General features: G+C 32.0%; 2 protein-coding genes across 6 annotated transcripts in view; one reads left to right on the forward strand and one right to left on the reverse strand.

Annotated features, from left to right (window-relative positions):
• Positions 1–6,141: 6,141 nt before the first annotated feature.
• On the forward strand, positions 6,142–6,792 carry LOC148191793 (uncharacterized). Its single transcript, XM_088100093.1, has one exon. The coding sequence runs from the start codon at positions 6,219–6,221 to the stop codon at positions 6,642–6,644; it is 426 nt and encodes a 141-aa protein (XP_087956219.1). The 5' UTR covers positions 6,142–6,218; the 3' UTR covers positions 6,645–6,792.
• A 5,545-nt stretch (positions 6,793–12,337) lies between these two features.
• Positions 12,338–19,270, reverse strand: part of LOC124844284 (ubiquitin C-terminal hydrolase 12-like) — a 53,342-nt gene continuing 46,409 nt past the window's right edge. For all 5 annotated transcript variants that reach the window (XM_088100659.1, XM_047321191.2, XM_047321190.2 and 2 more), the window contains 5 exons: positions 15,153–15,236; positions 14,930–15,046; positions 13,440–13,514; positions 13,246–13,332; positions 12,338–12,893 (listed from right to left, as the gene is read on the reverse strand). In XM_088100659.1, the coding sequence (XP_087956785.1) occupies positions 12,852–12,893; positions 13,246–13,332; positions 13,440–13,514; positions 14,930–15,046; positions 15,153–15,236 (405 nt within the window). In that variant the 3' untranslated portion in view covers positions 12,338–12,851. The remainder of the gene's footprint in view (positions 12,894–13,245; positions 13,333–13,439; positions 13,515–14,929; positions 15,047–15,152; positions 15,237–19,270) is intronic.

The following is a 19,270-nucleotide window of genomic DNA, read 5'->3' on the forward strand; positions in this document are numbered from 1 at the left end:
TAATTTTAAAATTTGAGTGTAACAATAAATAATATATATATATATAATTTATTTATTTATTGATGCTCTTAATGTTTGTACATTATTATTCTGATAATATTTATTTTTAATGCAATAATTTTGCAATCCGTTTCCGTAAGTCGTTTGTCGAATTTAAATTTTTTAATGATAAATGTCCTTTGTCACTCTTAAGTTTTTATTCATTTCATTTTTTTGTTATTTCAGCCTTTTAATCATATTTCATTTTTCTAATTTAAAAATACTCCACTTCTTGTCTCAAAGTGTATTTTTAAGTTGTTTATAACCATGTTAAAAGTGACTCAATTGAAATAGGTTTTTTATATTTCTTGGACTTTCAGTGAAACGTGGGAAAATATTTTGATGGGGATAACTTTGATTATTAACAAATCCTTAAAAAATATGATAAATTCATGAAAGGAATCAAAATTTGCACATATTTTTATGCGAACAAAAGTATTTACACGTATATTTTAAAGTTTAAGCATCAGAATTACTTATGTGAAAACACATAAATTTTGACCAAGTTTAACAGAAAGAATAAATATTACAAAATATTTAATTAAATCATTTTAAGAAGGGTTAAATATGTTTTTAGTCTCTCAACTATGATGCGTTTTAGTTTTAGTCACTCTTCCAAACTTTGGTTCACTTTGATTCTTGTTCTTTAGGAAACTGTAATATTTCGTCCTTAAAAAATAACGCTTTTAAAAGTAGGCTAAGTTAACTAAAGTTTTGCCACGTTTGATAACATGTTTGCTAAGTTTGCCATGTTTGATGACATCTGTTAGTGAGTAATTTACTAGAAGCAACATTAGGATTCTTTAATTAGGTAAATTGAGTTTTTTTTATGCAAAACAAAATTAGGGTTCGTTAGTTACTTTTATCTTCAAGCTAAATCCAAAATCGTGATTATAGTTGCTTAGTTAGTTTTCTCTTCGATCAATTTGTGGTGGCGCTTGGTGTGGTTGCAGTGGTTGTTGCGGTTGGTGTTAAAGAAACACAATTGCAAGGAAGGTAATTTTTTTGCTTTTGGTTTTCGTTTACAGTTGGTGTTATTTGGACGTAAATTCTTCATCTGACAATGTAGGTTTAAAAATGGTTTTCGACCTTTCTTTACATCACATGGGGAAGTTTGTTAACAATAACGAACTACAATATGTTGGAGGAGAAATACATGTTATAAAAGGAGTTGATACCGATCGATGGTCGTACTTTGAAACACTGGGATTTGTTAAAGAATTCAAATATGATGCAAAGTTCAAGCTATGATGGAAGGGGTCAAAACAAAGACTGTTGAACAATCTCATAATTCTGAGTGATGACAGGGAAGAAATGTTCTTAGCTAACTACACATAGGCAAATAACGAAGAGGTATAAATCTATGTGCAACATGTTCGTAGTGAGGCAGTTGAAGTTAAGTTTATTACTTTTGATGAAGAGGCATATCCGTGACACATACACCACATGGAGTAAGAGGTAAATATGGGTGACGAAAAGGTGATTGTGGATGAGAGTTATGCTGGTGAAGAAGAGGCTTATGTTGTTGAGGAAGAGGAAGATGAGAATGTGGATGTAGAAGACGTCCACATGACTGAGGAAGAGGAAGAAGGGAATGTCATTGACGAAGATGTCCAGATGAGTGACGAACAACCTTATGTTCGTGAGGATGAGGAAGAGGAAGAGGGAAATGTGGTTGAGGGGGAAATTGAAGCTTCGCCTAAAGAAAATCTAGATGATAGTGAAGAGGAAAAAATGGAAAATAACAATGATGGGTTTAGGATGGAGAATGAGAGGGTGGAGAAAGATCGTAGAAATATTAATCCTGTATTGGAGATGTGAAGTAGAATGAAAAAGAAAGAAAACTGACAGGAGAAGAAGCAATGTTGATGAAGGGTAGTATATCATTAATGAAGAAGTTGGAGACTATGACATAAATGGAATACGATACAGATGAATTGTCTTCAGATGTAGATAGTGATGATGGTGTGAGTTTGAATAGGAGAAAGTTTCCAATGTATAAAGCAGATGATATGAAGATGTTCAAATTTAAACTGGAAATAGTTCTGTTCGTTGAAACTTTAAATTTAAATTGGAGATGAAGTTTTGTTCATGATAGTTGAAGAACTAAAAATATATTTAACCCTTTTAAGAATCAAAATTGAAACATTTTTAAATTAGTGAAACCAATATAACAATTTTTTAAAATAAAAAAAATCAAATTTTAAAATTGTAATAGCATAGAAAATATTTAGTAAATTTCACTTCCATTTTCAGAAAAATTTTCAAACAGCACATAATATTTTTTTATTTTTATGTTTACGGCAACCATCCTTATATAGGTTATAGGTAATGCTTTTAATTATTGAGGAGGAATTTAATTTAATTAATAAGCTGTGAGTTAATAATTGTTTTAATTCCAAATTCCTCTATTTTATTTGTGGCCGGCCTAGACACTGATGTCTAGGGTAAAAAATATCAAACATGATTTTCACTTATTTGCAGCATTTACGGGTTTGTGATGACTACATAATGTTAGCAAGTGGGTTATTTCTTTATGCACCTTCAAGTCAAGGTTTTTATTTTTTTTATTATTAGTTCTGTGGAGTTTTCTACATTTTTATTTCTATGGAGTGTGTTGAAATAAAAATACATCCCTTTTAATATATCTATAAACTTCCTATATATTGAGAGAGTTCACAACTTTGATATAACCCTATCTAAAGAAAAATTATTAAAAATTTAAATGTAAATTTAAGTCTAATGTTAAATATTAATTAAAAAGTTGAGTATTATGAAGGAAGATCATTATAAACACACTGGGCTAAGATTATGGGTTACAAGTGATATAAATTTTTTATATAGATTGAATTCACATTTTATTAATATTATGTTTTCTCCACAAATTTTCTTAAAAAATCTATTAATAATATCAAAATCGATAAAACAAAAATTAAAAAAAAAATTTAAAGTGAATGTTGAACAATGGACATATGAATAAAAGTTTTGTGAAGCCAAGAAATTTATAAATTACAAAATGACTAAATAAATAAGAGAAAAATATTGGGTGGAAAAAGATAAAATAAATTTAAAAGTAATAGATAAACGTGAATTATGTGGTTTAAGTTAGTGTTTAGAAAAAGTTGTGATAAATGGAAAGGTGATGTTATGAGATCAAACAAAATTCTTCACAAATTGGGGGAAGAAAATGAAAGTCAATGGCTCCCCAAATTGTTCACAAGCAAACTAAGTTTTAGCAAAATTCTTTATATATATGAAGTAAAGATAATGACTAGTGACTTTTACAGACACCAAAGGGGTGAATATTTTCTCTCCCAAGTGAATTATTCTAAGATGAAGACCATGCATAAAGCAATGTGAAGAAGAAAGAAATAAAAAAAAAAAAAATGAAGTGTATGGCTCCTCAACTCCTTCACAAGGTACATGACAAACTCTAGCACAATTTTCAAGCCATTAGTAGCTTTTACACACAAGATTGAAGTCATCTTTGCACAATTATCCTTGGTTAAATATTTGATTATATACAAGGTTTCATATTTTAATGCTCTTTAAACAAATTATAAATTAAAATTGAGAGGTTTTGTCTAACTTTTGTCCATAACACTTTTTTCTCTTATCATCAAGCAACAACATTAATTAAATAATATAATAATGTTAACATTGACTTGTATGCCTTGTAGAAGTTTGATAATACCATCATGTGTAATTTTTTTGTACTAGCTAAATGGTGTTTTTGATCCTCATTTGTTCATATCAATTGATAACATCAAACTAGTTAGTAAGTGATTGAAAACATACTTTGCTAAAATGATACTTGATTATCACGGAAGATTCTTAATGAAACATTTAGGAACTGATACCTATCAATATATTTTTATATAAGAACTAAAAACAAAAACCTAAAAAAGTTTAAAACAACCAAAATAATAGCAAATCCTAATTTATAATGAATGGATATGGTTAATTTATAAAAATTTGAAAAAGATTTTATAATGAGTAAAATTTTATTTTAGTCTTTATTAGATTTTTATTTGATGTATCATCCTTAAAACAATAAAACAATTCTTTTTAGACTATGATTATGTTACACTTTTTTTATCTACATGAAAATAAAGACTTAAAAAACTTAAATGGGAGAAACAAATCACACTATTATCTTATATCAACTAAAAAATCTTTAATAATAATGAATTAAATAATTTATTCTCAAAACTTGCCTTAGTTCATATCTAAAAGAAATATATCAATCTAATATTTCGTAGTAAATATATAATATTTTAAAAATATATAAATACATAACCATTAAAATACATATAAATATTGACTATTTGATTACAATATTGTTTATTTATTTTTTCTAAAGTTTAACATAATCCATTACAATAACGTGTAATTATACATTGAAACATAATATATTTTTATAAAGACCGAGATAATTTCTACAACACTTTTATATCTTAACTTAACTTGTAGATTATCTTTATCTTCAAGTTTTGAGCTTCTCAATCTTAGAGTTTGAGATGAGAAATGACCCGAAATACATTTGAACATTTATGTCAATGAATATATACATGAGGTAATAAATATATATTTAATGTATAATATATACAATAAAACTTACTATCTTTAAACAATTTTTATCATTATATCCTTCACATCGAACTCAAAATTTTCAATAATACCTATAATAAAATACTATTTTCAAAAGTCATATTTTGATATTGAGAATTGATTAAGAAGTAATATTATATCTAGTTTATGTAAGACTTACAATACATTATCTCACGTCGATATATATACATCTCGTGCATGACACTAGACATTAGTGATGAATAATTTGATATAAATATGATAACAAATGGAACAATAGACCCAACAAATAGCAATTTTTGCTAGGATAGACTCTAATAATAATATATACAATAAGACTTACTATCTTTAAACAATTTTTATCATTAGATCCTTCACATCGAACTCAAAATTTTCAATAATACCTATAATAAAATACTATTTTCAAAAGTCATATTTTGTTATTGAGAATTGATATTGTTAAGAAGTAACATTATCTCTAGTTTATGTAAAACTTTCAATACATTCTCTCACGTCGAGATATATACATCTCGTGCATGAGACTAGACATTAGTGATGATTAATTTGATAGCAGTCTGATAACAAATGAAACAATAGACTCAACAAATAACAAATTTTGTTAGGATAGACTCTAACATATGACGTGATACTATGTTAAAAAGTGGACTTTAAACCTAATTCAAGTCCGTACAACTAGCTTGCAAAGATGGGATTTACACTTACTTATATACAATAAATTAACCTTATTTTTAATAGGACTTTCAGCATACCTCCTTCACACCAAGACATATACATCTCAAACGAGAAACTAGACAATAATGGATAGTTCAATAGCGACCTAATATTTGGTGATATAATAGATCCAATAAACAACAATTTTTGCTATAATAGACTTTAATCCACAGCTCCTATACCATCTTAAGAAATGAATTAAGTCTAACTCAACCCCACAAAATCGGCTTGTAAGGTGAGATTTGCATCCACTTATATACTATAGGCAACCGACCTGTCTGACAAACTAAGGTAAATATCATTAGTGACCAATTAATACGTTTAATGGTCATATTAAGGACGAATATACGGTATTTATGAGTGATTGACAGGTTATATTATCCAAATATATACTACATTAATGGTTAATCAATGGACTTAACTGCCACAAGTCCTATAAATATACAATTAATATCACGTTAGAGTGTTTTCTCGGAGAGGATTGTAGATCAAAAGAGAGCAGAGCAACCGACCCTCGAACTAATTTAACCGAAACATATACGATAAATTGATGTGAGAAGATGTTTTGAAAGTCTTACCTCAATTATAAATAATATCAATTTATCGTATATAAAGATATATAAATCTCACATTTTAAATTAGTTTTATAAGATTAGATTTAGACTTAAAAGTTTACTTCTTATCATATATTTTTTATTTTGTTTATATCTACTTACACTTATTTTCTTTTTCAATTTTTCCTTCTTATCACGTCACATAACTTATAAACCTTTTATTTTCTCTCTCTCTAAATGTATATTAGATGTTAATACAGCTTATTGGTTTCCATGAATCATGATTGAGCTAAAATCCCCACCATGTTTCCCATTATAAATAATGAAGAGGTTGAAGTTTCCCCCACTCTGAATCTCAGCATTTGTACTTTTGCGTGTTTCAAAATGAAGATTCCATTTGCCAGTGTGATGTTGTGCATGATGATGCTAAGTGGTTTTGTGGTTGAAGCAGTGGTGGCAGTGGGAGTTCCGGTGGGAGCTCCGGCAGCAGCAGCAGCAGCAGCAGCTCCTGCATCAGAGTGTTGCAATGTGATGGAGCTGGTTCCATGTGCGAATGCCTTCACGAGCTCAACAGCACCGTCAGCAGAATGCTGTGAAAGACTGAAAGAGCAAAAAGCAGTGTGCATATGCAAGTACATCACTGATCCAGCCCTTGGAGGTTTGATCAACACTCCCAATGCAAAGATGGTTAGTGACAGTTGTGGCTCTCCTATGCCTGACAATTGCTAGCTCTACACTCCCATCAATAAATTAGGGTTCTTCTCTCTCCTCCTAAAAATCTTACCTTTCTTCACTTTTCTCTTTCATCATCATTCTGTAACTCCTTCAACCATCATGTGTTTAACATCCCATTACGTTTTTACTATTTTACTTTTTATTTTTATTCTTTTTAATGATTATTTTTTTTCTAAAAGTAAATTATCAAATAGTTGGACGAATATTACAATATAATTTCTTTAATTTATTTATTGACAAAAATAATTATATAACTTATTTTAATTTTTCTTGTAACTGATTTGATATATTAATCAACCCTCTCACACAAAAAGTGGTAATTTTCTTCTTAATAATGGAATTTTAAGCACACTAACAAGGTTCCAATCTTAAACCGCTAATTGAATTAAGCAATGTTTTGTAGTTTTTTATACTCTCTTCTAAATATAAATAGTTGTTTAATATGTGATTTTAAGATACTTATGATAAAAATTAATAAACTTATAATATACGTGTGATCAAATAACTGTACAAAATTTATGCTGTCAATGTAAAATTTATTTTATTCATTTGTAGTAAAGTTGTTCACATATAAAAAAAATAATTAAATATTGAGAAATGAAATGTTATAAACACTTTGGATACAGACATGTCGATAAGAAAAAAATTATTTTTGGAAAATAATGTCATTTTGCAATGGAAGTGGTTATTCTCACGAATGGTGGGTTGTGTTGATGAAGATGTGCTTGTAAAGAATGCCTATCCATAGGGTCAGCATAATGAAAAGTCGTTTTTCAAGGATCTCAAAAATATCTTTCCATCGACCACTATGCAATCACATTGTACGAAATTTGTGGGTTTTATAGTAAGAAATCATATTTATTGAAATTTATAATTTATAATTTGTGGGTAATTTTTTGATTGACATCATTAATTGAGAAGTATTTTTGACATCATTAATTTGTGGGTTGTATAGTAAGACAATTATCTTGTGATAATTTACATTTTGAAAAAAAGAATTTTTGAAATCAAACATTCAAATAATAAGAGAAATGATTGATGAACGAATTGTTTGATTGATTGAGAAGTATTTTTTCTCTGATAATTCAAATGCATAATTATATTGCACAACGCTCCTTAACAGGACAAGCATGAACATTGAAGAAAAAGAAGAATTCAAATCAAGTATGAGCTTATTAAAGAAAGGAAAGAAGGCATATGAAAGAGCATCAACAAATTTAGAATTGAAGTCTTGAAAAATGACATTGAAGATTCAAACTGAAGAATCAAGTTAAAGAATTAATCAAGTCATTCCTTATTAAGAGGAATCACGAAAATCATGATGAAACACTAAAAGTCGAATTCACAATGACTATCAATGGAAACAATTATATAAAGGATTTAAAGTTATACGAGAAAACTAACTAAAGCAAAACTATCTCTTAAATAATAAAGTGATGAGAAATTGTCATATCAATAATGTTTATTGATATTGGGTTGAGTGCACACATATTGTAAATCCTTCCCCAAGTGAAATTGTAACTTGTGCACATTCTTGTTGTGAGAGTGTCTTTTTTTTTGTAATTATTCATTGTAATTGAGAGTTCTTGATTTGAATACAAGATTTAGAAGGATATAAAATACAACTTTCATCACATTATTCTAGAGATTTTGATGTTGACAATCATTTATTAAAGTTTGACATATACTATGAAATATTTACATTTTGTTATTTCTAAACAAGGTATACTTGTGTCTACAAAATATTTGTGTTTATTACACGAAGCACATTTTAAACAACACTTTAATTGTTCAACCACTGGGTCTGTTAGGATACAGTGGATCCTTTTTGTCTAATGTGATAAAACTGTTTTACACTTATTTATTTAAATCCACACTAAAAATTAATTGAAGGGTTTGTTGAATTTGGATCAAATAATATCCCCTATGACGATTAAAATAATAAAGTTTAAACATATATTTTTCAAAACACATTTTCAACATATTAACTTTACATAAACGATTTCATAAATAAAGAGGATGAAGTATAAAGTAGAAGAAACAAAGGAATTTAAAGTTTTGACCATTTTCTTCTTCTTGAAAGCTCATCCTTAAACCCAACATCATATGTTGAAGTATGTGAAAACTGTTGAGAATCCAAGTGTGAGTCTAAGTCCTACATTGGATAGAAATGAAAAAGTAGAGCAGTATATAAAAATGAAAGACCCATTAATCCATTGCCTTAAGGTTTTGGGTAGAGAGTGGTGTCGATCCCTTATATAGTTGGCTCAGATGTTATTGGTGTTTGTGTAACCCACAGGGAACCTCCTCCTCGATAGACTCAACATTGGTATCAGAGTCGATGGTTTGTCTTGGTGACCGGCTCGGACGAGTATAATGATCCCTATACCGAAAGTCTTCCTAGCAAAGGGTATTCAGGTAAGCAAGTCCCGTTAAGATGAACAACGGTTGGAAATGGTTACTCGTGGTTGTGGTTGGTTGGGAATGCTTCCGTTGGAAGGGGAGTGTACCTATGTGGAAGGGACTCACCCTTGAGGGGGAGATGTTGGGAATCTAAGTGTGAGTCTAAGTCCCACATTGGATAGAAATGAGAAAGGTAGAACAATATATAAAGATGAAAGACCTATTAACCCATTGCTTTAAGGTTTTGGGTAGAGAGTGGTGTTGATCCCTTATATAGTTGGCTCAGATGTTATTAGTGTTTGTGTAACCCACAGGGAACCTTCTCCTCGATAGACCCAACATTTTTTTCCCTGAAATTGAGTCTTACTATTCATTGATAATTGAAAGGCTTTAAATAGCCATAACACTTACAATATTACGGGGAATAAAAATAAAATATCAATTATCTTAAAAATAAAATCTGTTTAATCTATCATAAAATAATATTGTACCTAGATAAACCGAAAATCATAACTACATATCCTTATTTTATCTCTATCAATTCAAACTAAATATTACTATACCTAAAAACTAATAAAATAAGATTTAAACAAAATTATTAATAAAACCCTAAAATTTATGTTTATCCCAACAAACTCCCCCATAAACTTAAGTTCTTCCTTCCTTTGTTCGACTTTCCATGTGCATCATCCCACTCTGGGTTTGCATATGCTCTCCAAGATTTTCAACTCCAATTCATACAACCGGTTCTTCTTGGCTTTTTACCTGGGTTGTTAGACGACCATGCTTATCCTTTAAATACAGTACCTGATTTTTCATAAAAACTGAATTACCTTTTTCAATTATCTGACCCATGCTTAAAATATTGCTCTTCAGCTCCGGAACATAGTAAACATCCCTAATCTTTCCAACTCGTCCATTCTTTTGCATATGTCAAATTGTTCCAAGCCCTTTCACGACCACCTTGGAGTCATCTCCAAAAGACATAAATTTGGCCTTCACCTTGGTGAGTTTATAAAAGAAATTCTTGTTTCCACACATATTATTGCTTGCCCCAGTATCTAGATACCATACCGAGTTGGTAGAAATCTCATAAGCCTTCATCTCTTCTTCATCTTCTTCCCTATTTTTATCTGGTTCAAGAACGTTAGATGCTTTCTCTTCCTTTTCAAGAGTCGCCTTCTTCAGCTTCTCAAGCTCAACCTTCTGTTTATTCATAATTTCATTAGCTTCATCTAGAAGCCTCCTTAACCATTGAATCTCTTCATCTTTTTGTTTGAGTTCTTTCTCCAGGTTTTCCTTTTCTCCATAATTGTTGCATCCTTTACTAAGATCACTTCATCCTTTGTTGGGATTGGGCTCTCCATGTCCATTGCATCCGAGCTCTTTGCCATCAACAAGATTCCACACTCTTCTTCAATATCTTCAGTAACAAAATTCGTCTCCCCCTTTGTCTCGGTCTTGCAATACTTTGCAATATGACCAACCTTGCCACAGTTGTAGCACTTGCTTGATCTACACTCGTTTGCATAGTGACCATACTTGCAACACTTAAAACACTCAACTCCTGACCGATCACCTCGACCATGTCCACCTCGTCCTCGACTTCCTTGCCCTTTGCCACCAGGACCTTGACTCTAAGTAATCCGAGATTTATTCGAGTCAAACTGTACCTACAAAAACTTCATCTAAACTTTCTAATAATCACATTTTTACTCACATTTAAAATATTTAATTTTTTTTCTTGGATTATTTTTTAGATTAAATCAACTATTTTATTTAGAATTTGTCTAATTGAGATTATCTGAACTTTAATTGAAATTATTAATTAAAATTAGTTCTTAACCCTAATAGACATTCTAGTGGGCCTATGGACGAACTAGAAGTTTATAATTTGGTGATTTGAATTGAATAAATGACTGTGCTCACTTTGAATTGTAATCTTATTTGCAATATTGTTTGATTTGTTGCAATATAAAGATGAAGATACAACCTAATAATGCTAATTTTGATTAATCCAATTCTATTTAGAAATTGAACGAATAATAATTACATAATAACTAATGAACAATTCAATTGAGTATATGCGTCTTTAATTGTTTTATTTTCATTATTTTAGCATTGTTGGCAAGAACCTCATTTTTACTTTACTATTCTTTCTAATTTATGATTATGTAAACATTCTTAAAATTCGATTTACGAGTGTAGTTGAATTCATTTGAAGAAGACTTTGAATTGATCTCACAATGAACAATATATTCTTTTATTAGATGATCTAGTCTTTTAATTTGATGGAAAACGACTATGATGAATTTGTCTCAAGGTAGACTTCTCTTCTATTTCTTGTCCGTTTGTACCCTCTAAACATCATCAACCTTTAAATTCTATCCTTAACTTCCCTTAAAGACCATGAAAATATGACTTTAGAAGAAAGGATGCATGTATGTTTTATGCTCCTTGACTAGAAGTTTCTTCTTCCTATAAAGAGTACTTGCATTTGATTATCGTCTAAAATTTTAGTTGCATAGAGTTTGAACAACAATTAGTGACATTGACATTTATATAAAATGTTTGTTTAAGTAAAAAGGTCCTACTGTATAAAGGATCTGGTTTCACTTGGGGGATCTTATACATGTGATTTTCGTCTATTGCCTTGTTCATTGTACATGCAAGAGGATATATCAACTCTTTGGTACCAACATTTTCTTGGATCCTTTCTTGTTACTTTTATATGATTGCCTTTTATATTTACATAACGACCTTAACATGCTATTAAATATGTGTTTTACCTCTTTACATTCATAAATTCTTTTGATCATGGTTCTAGTGGTGGGTCTCTTAACCCATGCTCTTCCAACAAGTTTTTTCTAAATTCCAGATTACATAATTGAAAATATATTGCTAAATCTAGAAAACATATCAAATTATAGAATACAATATATTTGTAGATTTGAAAATGTATTATTTTTTAAAATTGAGTGGGAAATGTGCAGTCCGATTTGAAATGTACATTATTTGATCTTCTTGGTTGCTTAATCCCCTTCGTCTTCATACATTCACCATCCTCTCACCCAAATCCCCTATGCTTCCCACCACCATTTTAGCAAAAACTATGACCTCTTATCTTCCTTTTCCCACTACCAACCGCCCCTTTCCCTTTGCTGCACATTCCACCATGTAATTTTTTGCCTAAATTATATGAATATAAAAGCTCCGCTATGAAAATTTTTCTGAAGCAATCCATCTTAAAAACCTACGTTCATTTATATTAACAGAAGGTGAGGTGAAGAGGAAAACCCAATGCAAATCAGTTTTTGATCAGAGGTAATTGAATGATGCATAAGGAAAAGTAATCTTTTCCTTTTAACACAGAAGTACGGTACCCAAAACTAAGGTGAAAGGCACAAGGGAAAATTTACATGTTAGCCCTGGCAAAAGCATTAGACATTTCCCCATCCTATCGAAGCCTCACTGACTGAAGGAAATGAAAATCCCACAATGGTGCAGTGGGCCAAAGGAAAGAGTTAACTATAACTATATTCCTATACCTTTTATACAAAAACCAGCCCCAAAATATTATGTACCAAAATAGAAAGGGACCATCATACCCAATCTCTTAACCACCAAAGATTTGTTTGCTCAAGACGTGTTTAAATCACTATTGGAGGCTAAACCTCCGGTAAAAAAATTGAGACTACCCTGAAGAAGATTGGTAGCTTCTCAACATTCCCTGTTACCTTCACACCACTTCAAGCACAGCTGCCATACAAAATTGACTTATCAAGATGAAACATGTTTCTAAACATGGATTTTTACTGCCTTCTCGTATGGGTGACGATTCTGCAAAATTAATAAATAATCATATAGTAGGCTTCTGAAACCAGTAATAAAATTAATTCCAGTAACATTACAAGCATCTATATCTACTTTTGCTGTTAACATTTAGGGGGCAGATAGTTCGCTGCAAAGGTCAATCGTGGAATGCTTGGAAAGTAAAATAGGATATCTTATTTGTACCAAGTACATGCCGTTTATTTAAATTTTAAAATTCAAGTTTCTATAGTTGTAACAAATTTCCTCTTTTCATTTATGCACCATTGACCGTGTATACCTATTTTACGATAAGGAGCACAAACTCACCAACCCCCATTCCTCTAAAAAGAATGAAGAGCTTCATATGATAATACTATACCTGATTCGCTGCATTCGATCTTTTAGGAGTATTGTCAGTGTGTTCCAGTCCGAGATACTGCTCCCATGCGCCATATATATCCCTTCTCTGAACAATAACAAATAAAATGAATTAATTTTGCACAAAAACAGGCATTTTTTCTGGATTCCGCACGGTAATATTCATAACCAAAAGGGAAAAGAAGATTGGCAGACCTGAAACCGAGTGGAAACAATATCTGAATCTTGAAGATACTCTGGACGACCAAATGACAAAAATGCAAATCTCCACTAAAGGAAGAGAGCAGAAATACATTAATCATTGAAGCTAGAATCTTTCCTACCAAAAGACTTTGGTTAAAAATGACCGAAAATTTTTACGAAGTATATTAAAATTCAATTACTTGACATATATGCAATTTTGTGAACCTGTCCGATTAGACGAAACATGACGCAAGTAATACATAATACACCCAGATATGATGTGATGAGAGCAAAGAAGTAGGAAACAGTGGTTTTTAATAAAAAAGATGGTTGTGTAAAATCACTCGGTGATAAAACTGCAATAATGTTTAAAAAATAAGTAGCATGCTTTAGTATCGCACAGCAAAATGACAACAAACTTAAAGTTTAACCACAGCAAAATAGTGTTGTGAAGTCAAAACTGTTTCCAAACCAACTAAACAAAATTTGCAGATATTATTAGTTCCATTTGATATGACCAGCTAACATGCACATATATGCATCGAATGCAGAGTGTTTGGAGGATGAAAAGTTTTAATAGATAATTTGAAATGCATTATAACAAAATATGTTGCTTTGATAGAGAATTTAAAAATAACTTGAAATTCTAAAACTTTAAGAATATTTTGATTATTTAAATAGAATTTCAAATTTTACCTAAAGTTCGGATTTGAAAATTTTCATTCTCTTTTTCTCTCTTACATCTGTCTTTTCGTACTCTCCTCGGTTTGGCAAAAGTTTAAATATTATCACGTCAACCTCAACCTAGATGTCCTCATCTCATTATAAATGCAACTTCGCTTTTTCAAATGATGCCAACCATCACCTTTTAAGCCCAAATCAATCATATTATTTGCTGTCAACCTCAACCTAGATGTCCTCATCTCATTATAAATCCAACTTCGCTTTTTCAAATAATGCCAGCCATTACCTTTTAAGCCCAAATCAATCATTAATGATTGATTAATTTGCTGTCAATCTCGTCAAGAATTGTTTTTTTTTTCAAATTGAAGCTGATCATGAGATTTCTAGTGTTGACTACGGAAACATTCTATCACTAATGATTGGGATTGTTTTTGACCAATGTTAGCCAGGGGAATTTTTCAGCTGACACTAACCAAAAAGTTGGTAATAAAATAATCTCGACCAACAATGTTCAAAAGTATAATACAGGTTTTTCTTTATTGTCATTGGCCAAGGTAATTTTAGCTAATGCCAGCCAGAATTATTTTAGCAGGGATTAGTAAATTACCAATTGACAACTTTGAATTTTTAAATATTTTTTAATACTAAAATAAATTTTTGTATATGGTAATAGTTGAATTGTATTTTCTAAACAAAACATTAAAAAATGAAACAGTTATTCATTGTATTTTAATGTCCTTGAAATTGTAAATTCCCTATATTTATGAACACATGGTAAAAGCAAGAGCGCATAATTCAGTCACGTTAGCAATATGTACCTTGGAAAACTCCTCATCTGGAACTTGCAACTTGCTCTGTATTCGCAATTTGACTTCAGCCAATGTCTCACCCTCATGGATCACCAAGAAAAAAGGATGTCCGAAGTTCTGAACTTGCTGTTATTTTCAAGCCACACCAATACATAAGAAAACAAAAATGTTAGAAAATTCAAGGGTAGTAATTTCACAAAAATAATTTTATATTAGACTGGGGGCAAAGCACCTGATTTTGATTTGTGTCCTTCAAGAAATGATAAACATGGATCAACCGATGTTGAGGGCCAAGGTTTTTCTCCTCCTCTGGAATCTAAATCAAAAGGAATTTGAAAATGCAGCTTGTAAAATTAAGAATAATGTGCTAGGAGAAAAAGGCATAGCCCCATATCAAGAATGAAAATAACATCGAAGAGAAAAGGTTTGGAAATTTAGGAACAGCCAAAATTGAAAGGTCTAGGATGGTAGACTTCAATCGTTCAAATTCAACCTTAGACTCCATAACACCTGTCCTGTTTTCCACAAATCTGTCATGGGATTGGCAATTGTCATATTTCCCTAACAAATATTGTGTAGTAACAAATGAACCCTAGGGTAGTATTCCCCCCATGGATAATATACCTTTGGTGAATCTTTTAAAGCATGCTTGGAAAATCTGTTCAAGACCATGCAAAGCCTTCTTCAGCTTGCACATCCTGTTCTTTCCACTATGAGGATAGAATCTAGGAAGACTATCCAAGTAGAACTCCACTTCTAGGTCTTAATGAACGAGCACATTTTTAACATCATGCTACAACAAATCCCAGCCAAAATGGATGGCTAGAAAAGAATGAATCTCACTTTATCCCTTTTTTCTACTGTAGCATAAACTAGATCAAAACTTTTTATTTAAGTCTATTTGGCTAAGAAGCTCAAGCTCTGAGTCATTCAAAAATCCTTTCAGGTCTAAGAGACCAACTTATTTTAGTAAACATATATAATAAATTTTGTTTGTTACTTAGGAGGTCTTTCCTTAATATGAACCCAGAATCCTTGGGAAGGAAAGACTTTCTTTTCTTTCTAAAGTCTTCTATATTGTTCAAAGTAACAAGGTTCATCAAATGTTCTCTGAGAAGGCTACCACCAAACCTGTTAATTTAAATCTTGAGAACATCAAACTCAACCCAAAAGGTAAGTGATTGGTGCTCTCGTTGTAATAAATCGAACCACACTAAAGAGACTGCTTTAAGCACAAGGAAAGTACAAAGTTATCATTCGTCTTGCAGAAGTAAAAGGTCAACCCCAAGGAAGGCTTATCAAGCAACTATAGATGTTGAAAATTCTTGCAAGACCCCTTTATCCTCTTTTGTTGAAGGAATGTTTGCACTACAAGCTAAAATTGAATGTTTAAAATCTCTCATGAATTTTATAAGTAAGCCGTTTTTTGATACTTGCTCTCTAACCATGATTGTGATAGGATATAATGTGTATGATAGGAGGAAACAAATCAAAAATTAGTTGTTAGATGGGTTGTTAGGTTGAGTGAGACTTCCTTTATATAGTGGGGTGGGGGTGGGGGGTTTCTTTGTAGGCAGGGGATGTTTTTTGATGGTTTAGAGAATTGTTGACAGGATCATTGGCCTCTTGTGTGATGGGAACATTGTCCCTTGGAGGCATTCTTGCTATTCTCAGTGAGTTTGGGTGTTTTGCAGTGGTGTTCTTGGATTCCTCTATTTAGGAACTTAACAAATTGGTCTGACCTGCCAGATCTCAGAAAAGGGAAAGGAATGGAAGGAAGAATCAACGCAATAGAAAGGGCGATAGATGAACTAAAGGAGGTTCATCAAGAACTCAAGGAGATGATCAAAGGTCTTATGAAAAATTCCAAGAATCTAGAGTCAAGGGTAGTGAATGGGGAAAGAATAGGAAAGAAAGAGGGAAAAACTGGATTCTATATTGAAAAAGATAGTCTACAAAACAGAAAGAAAGGCAAGAAATTCTTTGAAGAAGGAGAGTACTTGGCTAATGATGAAGAGAAGAAGGAAGATTGATATACATAGAGTAGTAAACCAAATAAGGAGGGAGAAGAATTGCTGAGACCTAGGGTTAAAACAGTGGGGTCAGGGAGTGACCCAATTAAGGCCCTAGTGTCCACGGGTGCATCCACTATAGCAGTTACAAATCCATATCCTGAATTTCCTGATGTTATAACACCTGCAAATCTTGTTTCTAGTAATGGCCACAAAGGAATTTCTTGCAGAGTTGTTTTTAACTAGCCATCTTGAATTATTCAGAATGGAGGAAAGTAAAGATGGTAGGAAAGAAACTTCAATAATGGAAGCAGTGCAAACAGTTTCAGAGCATACTAACACTTGTGCTTTATGGGGATGGCCAAGTAATTATGGAAGATCTAGAAGTAGAAATGAAAAAACCGAAAGATGCCGTGAAGAAAGATGTCATGAAGATATACTACAGAATTTTTAGTTGTGCAAGAAGTCACTGGTTTTCCAAGTCCTTTGGTTTGAAAAAGTCCTTTGGTTTGATCGAGTCATATCGACCACCACCCAAGCCTCAAAACTTGAATTGACGGGTAATAGCCAGTGGGTTTCCTTCTTATGATAACACGATGAATATGAGCCATCAGATCAAGATTCACTATTCCAACCTTGAGGACAAGGTTGTTCTGCAATGGTTTGTAATGATAGGATATAATGTATATGATAGGAGGAAACAAATTAGGGGGGGGGGGGGTGGTTCTTTGTAGGCAGGGGATGTCTTATAGAATTGTTGACAGGATCATTGGCATCTTGTGTGAAGGGAACATTGTCCCTTGGAGGCATTCTTGTTGTTCTTGGTGCCTGTAATCAATAATACAAGATCTTTTCAGTGAGTTTGGGTGTTTTTGCAGTGGTGTTCTTGGATTCCTCTATCTCAGATTGGCAGTAAGAACGCTGATTCCTCCTTTTTAAGGTATTGTATTGCATTGAAAACTTGGGAACTAAGAATAGTATCAATAGACAAACAACTATCTCTTGTCTCCAATTTTGCACTACTTTTGAGTCCTCTCAAATTTGGCTTCTCCATCGTTTTGTAAGGCATTCATCCTGTTATGTTCCAAGGTTTATGTTTCCTTCTTTACTTTTCAATGAATGTAGAGTCATTCAAATTTGATGTATGTCAACTTGCAAAGCACCATCAAACCACATATCTCTTAGTAATACAAAAAGTGGTCATCCTATTGATTTGGTTCATGCTAACATTTGGGGACCTACATGAAGCTTTAGTCTATCACGTGCCAAATGATTTGTCACTTCTATTGATTATAGTACCCATCTCACATGGATATTCCCCATGAAACATTTGGAGTTCTTACCCTATTTGTCAAACTAATTTGTGTGATAAAAACAAAATTTGGAAAGTCAATTAAATGCTTGCATTCTAATAATGAGAAAAAACGTAAACCATGTCATGTATAAATTTTTTCAAAAAGATATTGTTCATGAGTTAACATGTCGATAAAACACAATAAAATGGCATTGCTAAAAGAAAAATTACGTATAAGTGACACGATCACTTCTCTTTCAAAAAAGTATGTCCCTAAATCTTAATGGGGAGAGGTTATCCTTATCGCTACCTACCTTATCAACCAAACTATCCTCTCAAACTCTAGAGGTTATCCTTAGGGCCAAACGATATATACATCAATATCGAACAGTGGCCGCAAGGGAGGAGGGAGTGAAGGACCGAACGGTATAAAGTGATAATAGCGGAAAAGTTTGTTAGTTTGTGAGGGGGAGAGAGAGTATAAATAAAGACTGAGTTGGCTGAGGAGGGGATCAGATATTATTTTGGATTTAGACTGGACCTCTTGGCCAGTGGAGGAAGGGAGGCTTCCTTGGAGAACATTTACTTGTATTTTCTTCTTTCTTTACAATACAGATTGAATAAAATACTTATATATATAGTATATCTTCTGCTGTTGAGTGTGTGTGTGAGAAGAGAGTATCGATTAGGTTATTTGCATAAAGTAACCTAAAAGATGCACATAGGCTTATAATGTAAAAAAGAATTCTAAAGGCACATTGGATCGTTACAAAGGTTAGTTTCTCAAAGGTGTTGGAAGTCCCCCATCGACAAGAGATAAGGCCAATTCATAGTTTATAAGTGGGTGCAAACCTCACCCTACACGCCGGTTTTGTGGGGTTGAGTTAGGCTTAAAGTCCACTTCTAATATGGTATCAGAGCCAAGTTAGAGCCTATCCTAGCGATATTTTTTGTTTCTTGGGCATTTCTATTCCACCCGCTATCGGGCCGTTATCGGACCACCCAATTTCTACTATCACGCACGAGATATCTATACCTCGGCAT

This window comes from Vigna umbellata, chromosome 10 (genome assembly GCF_029865625.1).
Source record: "Vigna umbellata cultivar VRB3 chromosome 10, Vumbellata_1.0, whole genome shotgun sequence".
Classification (NCBI taxonomy): Eukaryota; Viridiplantae; Streptophyta; class Magnoliopsida; order Fabales; family Fabaceae; genus Vigna; species Vigna umbellata.